The following is a 3,866-nucleotide window of genomic DNA, read 5'->3' on the forward strand; positions in this document are numbered from 1 at the left end:
ATATATATATATATATATATATATATATATATATATATATATATATATATATATATATATATATATATATATATATATTTCCTTATTCATTCGTCATTTACCGTCCCAACTCGTCGATCATTCCGCGAATTCGATATAAATTTGTTCGTACAGGTTGTATACACCCTCAATCGAACTAGACTGAGCAACGACGCGCTGAACGAGAGCCAAGACTCCGCGATGGGACACAGTCGAGACACAACAACGATCACCTGATCGCTCATAGGCAGAGGCGCCGGTGGCTACGTCAATCTCCTCTCGCATTCACCAGTGAACACCCCGTGTCCCGGTTACAGGTACCGTGAATCCCGCGAACCCCTTTTGGATGAAGTGGCGCCGCTGGTGGCGACCACGCCGCCAGCGCCTTCCTGCGACGTCGAGGGGAGAACCGACGTCCTCTGCCCGGTGCAAATACACGTGCACGATCCACCGATACGCGAACGACGAAAACAGGCGAACGAACAGGACGACGCAGCAGAACACGGGCAAAAACGGGGCGAGGATCGTACGAGAAATTGGATCGATTTGGACGAGAACGTATTGGACGGTTACATACTGATGGACGATTCCTGCCTGGAGTCCGGTGTCGTCGTGCCCGAGGAAACGCAGGAAATTCCTTACCCGGAGGGTGCGACGGAAGTCGACGACGAGAACGACGACGCCGACAGCCACGGTAAAGACGAATCTTCCATTTACAGCAGAGCGAGAGTGATCTCGCGAAGACTTCGGGAGGACTTCGATCTTAGTACCACCTATCCGATGGCCAATAGCCACGGCAACGCGTACAAAGAATCGAGCAGTCACACTAGGTACAGCGAGTTGTACTCGGAGCTGGCTGTCAGGAACTATCTGGAGATCAATCGGGAGGAAATGGCTAGTTACTCCGTGGCCAATAGCCACGGTGATCACAGCGTGTCGTCGGAGAACAGGGAGCGAGGTATCAGAGAGAACGCGGAGGCCGATCAGCTGGGTTGGGACATCAAACAGCAGATAAATTACGAGGTGGCCAATAGTCACAGTAACTACAGAGTGTTTTACGACAGTCAGACGCAACAAAGGGAACTGCTGCAGACGGCATGCTGGCCGATCGAGACTTGGAGGGAGCACTTGAACGCGAGTAATCGCCTGTTGGAGGATCAGAAGCAGAAATCGGCGAATGTCGGGCACGCCGGTGACGACGAACCGGCCAGGAACGATCGTTCCGAGGAAAAGAGCGACCTAAACTCTGAGCCAGCCTGCGACATCGAACAGTGTCTCGTGCAGATAGAGGAGAGCCTCCTGAATATCGAGCAGAATTTGCTTCACGTGCAGGACCTCGACATACCGGAATTGAGAAACCTTTTGTACAAAAGTCCGAGCATCGAGAAGAGTCTTTACGAGGTCCAGGACCTTCTGTACGCTGATGGTATCGTTCCTGTGATAAACAAAAGGAAACCTTCGACCCTGAGATTCGACGACGAGGACGAGGAAGAGGACGACGATGAAGAAGAAGAGGAGGAAGAGGAGGAGGAGGAAGAGGAAGAGGAGAAAGTTTGGATAAGTCAGAACATAACGGTGAAAGACAACGACAACGAAGACGACGACGCTGGTGCTGGCGCGTTCGACGCTTCCAACGAAGAGTCATCCGACACGACCAACGTGGAAGAGAACAACCAATCAGGATCGGCGGACGATCGTTCCAACACTGACTGCGTAGACGGTTCGACCGTTTTCCGCGAGGAAGCTGTCGATCCGAATTGCAACGAGAAAGCCATGAACTTTATTCCCAATAGTCTGAACAAAACTTTGCCGAGAAGAATCGTTCTCGAGGAGACCAAGGAGAACATCAGACTGAGCTTGTCAGAGCCCGTAGAGCCAACGACCATCGACTACAATCTGAACACCACGTGCGCTGAAAAGAAGCTGTTCTGCCGCAACAAGTGTCACAGCAGGACGAACTCCTTGGACGAGAATTCGACGTTCTCGAACTTGGACTCTGCCGACAAACGCGAGACTGGCAAGAGCTCGCTGCAGAATCTGCTGTTCGAGTCGGCGAACGGGAACTTTCCGGATCTGAGCGGGAAAGCGAGGTCGGAGGAAATGCTGCAAACACCGCGGAACAAGTCCCTGAGGAATAAGAAACGATCGACCATTAACGAGAAACGTTGGACGGAGGATCTTCGCGGGAAACTCGAGTCGGTTTCATCGAATCGGTGCGGTTTCACCGTGTCGGGCACCGCGAACGAGCAAAAGAGACCGAAAGTTTCGAAAGAGGTTGCGTCGCGTGCGCGCGAGAGATCACCGAACCGAACGAGGCGCGGCGCAGCGTCCGCGGAGAAGGTCCAGGAAAAGGAGAAAGAGTCCGGCGGTAAAAGTTCCGACAAGAGGAAGAGGAAGAAGATATCGAGCAGAAGTCAAAGTTCCTCGGAGAACGCGTTAGTGCCTAGCAAACTGATCTCTCTTTCACTGTCTCTTCTCCTCGCGGCTCTGTTGCAAGCAGTCAGATGTCTGACGGACCTGGTCGAAGACGCGTTCAGGTCGGTCAGCTACGACAGAAGCGGCCTACTGCAATAACGCTATTCGCGAACGGTTCTCGTCCGGCACGAGGAACCTTTCGTAGAACCTAGTAGCACCCACCGAGATGTCGCGTAAGAATGGGATCGTTAAACGGCACTAACTAACACTTATTTTTTTCCGTCGCATTCCAGTTCGAAACGTATTTGGTTCCGAAACGTGACGCTCCCCATCCAAGACCAGATTCCCGTCGAGACAAAACCGTGCTACCGTTTTAGCGAAACCGAGCGATCCGTTTTTTTTATCAATGTCGTAGAAACACGTAGGACTGCATCGGTCTAACTCTAGACTCTTTAGCCTTCTGAATGTGATTAGCCGTTGCACTACCGCCGTCAATCCGTCGTTAACGTACGATCCGATTCGGATCGTCCAACGTAGACATATAGCGATAGCCGAATAACATAGCGGGACGTTCGTTCCACTTTATCGATCAGCATCAGAATTCGTTGGCAAGACGAAACGTCGATAACCGAGAAATACTGATCGAATACCGATATCTGTGTTACTTATTACTGGATCTGTATTAACTGAAACTTCCAACGTTTATCATAAGTGTTTCCTGTCTACAGTCTTCTAATTGTCGATGATAAAAGAGCAACCGTCGTGACCGATCGATTACGTCTTCTTCTAGTGAGATCTCCCACGTCTAGCGAAACTGGTCTTGGATATCGCGGGGGTGAGAGAGGGAAGAGAGGGGCGGAACAAGGTCGTCCTGATCCAGAGACTTCCGACCACGAAGAACCTATGATTTGCAACCATAAACGTCCAGAAGCTGCAGCTGATGTCTGTGATAATCGCAATGCTTACGATTCGTAATTATGTTTCTCTACACTCGCGATACGCTTGCAACACGGGGGGTGGGGGGAAGAAGTTTAACCGTTAGGAAGAGATACCATACGATTCGTTCATTTGACAACGACGACGCGAAACGGGGACAGACTTTTCCCAATTTCTTTGCTTTTTTTTTCCTTTTGTTATATTTTCTCGAACTATTTTCCCCTTTCTCATACCGAGATCGATACGAGAATTATTACCGATAAAGGTGCTACCTGCGTGCAAAACCGCCGAGACGCCGCGAAAGGTTCGCGCGAAACGAGAGCGCGTAGGAGGGGATCGTGTCGCAGCGGGGAACATTCAGCAATCAGAACTTTCGACGAGCTTCCAAGGAAGATGTTTACGGATCGCTAGACGGGTATGTGCCAGAATGACACGGCGTGGAAACGATAGTGCACGATAATAGAAAGAAGAATGTCGCAGATAATGTCTTATCGATG

At 50.4% G+C, this 3,866-nt stretch overlaps 2 protein-coding genes across 2 annotated transcripts in view; both read left to right on the forward strand.

Moving 5' to 3' along the window:
* LOC122531689 overlaps positions 1-476 on the forward strand; it is a 9,260-nt gene extending 8,784 nt beyond the window's left edge. The window contains exon 13 of the mRNA XM_043659808.1: positions 154-476. Coding sequence (XP_043515743.1) covers positions 154-255 — 102 coding nt within the window. The 3' untranslated portion in view covers positions 256-476. The remainder of the gene's footprint in view (positions 1-153) is intronic.
* LOC122531676 lies at positions 258-3,205 on the forward strand. The gene is made up of 2 exons (XM_043659782.1): positions 258-2,179; positions 2,219-3,205. The coding sequence occupies exons 1-2, from the start codon at positions 598-600 to the stop codon at positions 2,590-2,592; spliced, it is 1,956 nt and encodes a 651-aa protein (XP_043515717.1). The 5' UTR covers positions 258-597; the 3' UTR covers positions 2,593-3,205.
* Positions 3,206-3,866: the final 661 nt, after the last annotated feature.

Source organism: Frieseomelitta varia, unplaced genomic scaffold (assembly GCF_011392965.1).
Source record: "Frieseomelitta varia isolate USP_RPSP 00005682 unplaced genomic scaffold, Fvar_1.2 scaffold_411, whole genome shotgun sequence".
NCBI classification, from domain to species: domain Eukaryota; kingdom Metazoa; phylum Arthropoda; class Insecta; order Hymenoptera; family Apidae; genus Frieseomelitta; species Frieseomelitta varia.

Coding starts and splice junctions, on each gene's coding strand:
- LOC122531676 (XM_043659782.1), top strand. CDS start 598: ATGGACGATTCCTGCCTGGAGTCCGGTGTCGTCGTGCCCGAGGAAACG. Junction 2,180..2,218: donor ACGATCGACCATTAACGAGA/AACGTTGGACGG, acceptor AACTCGAGTCGG/TTTCATCGAATCGGTGCGGT.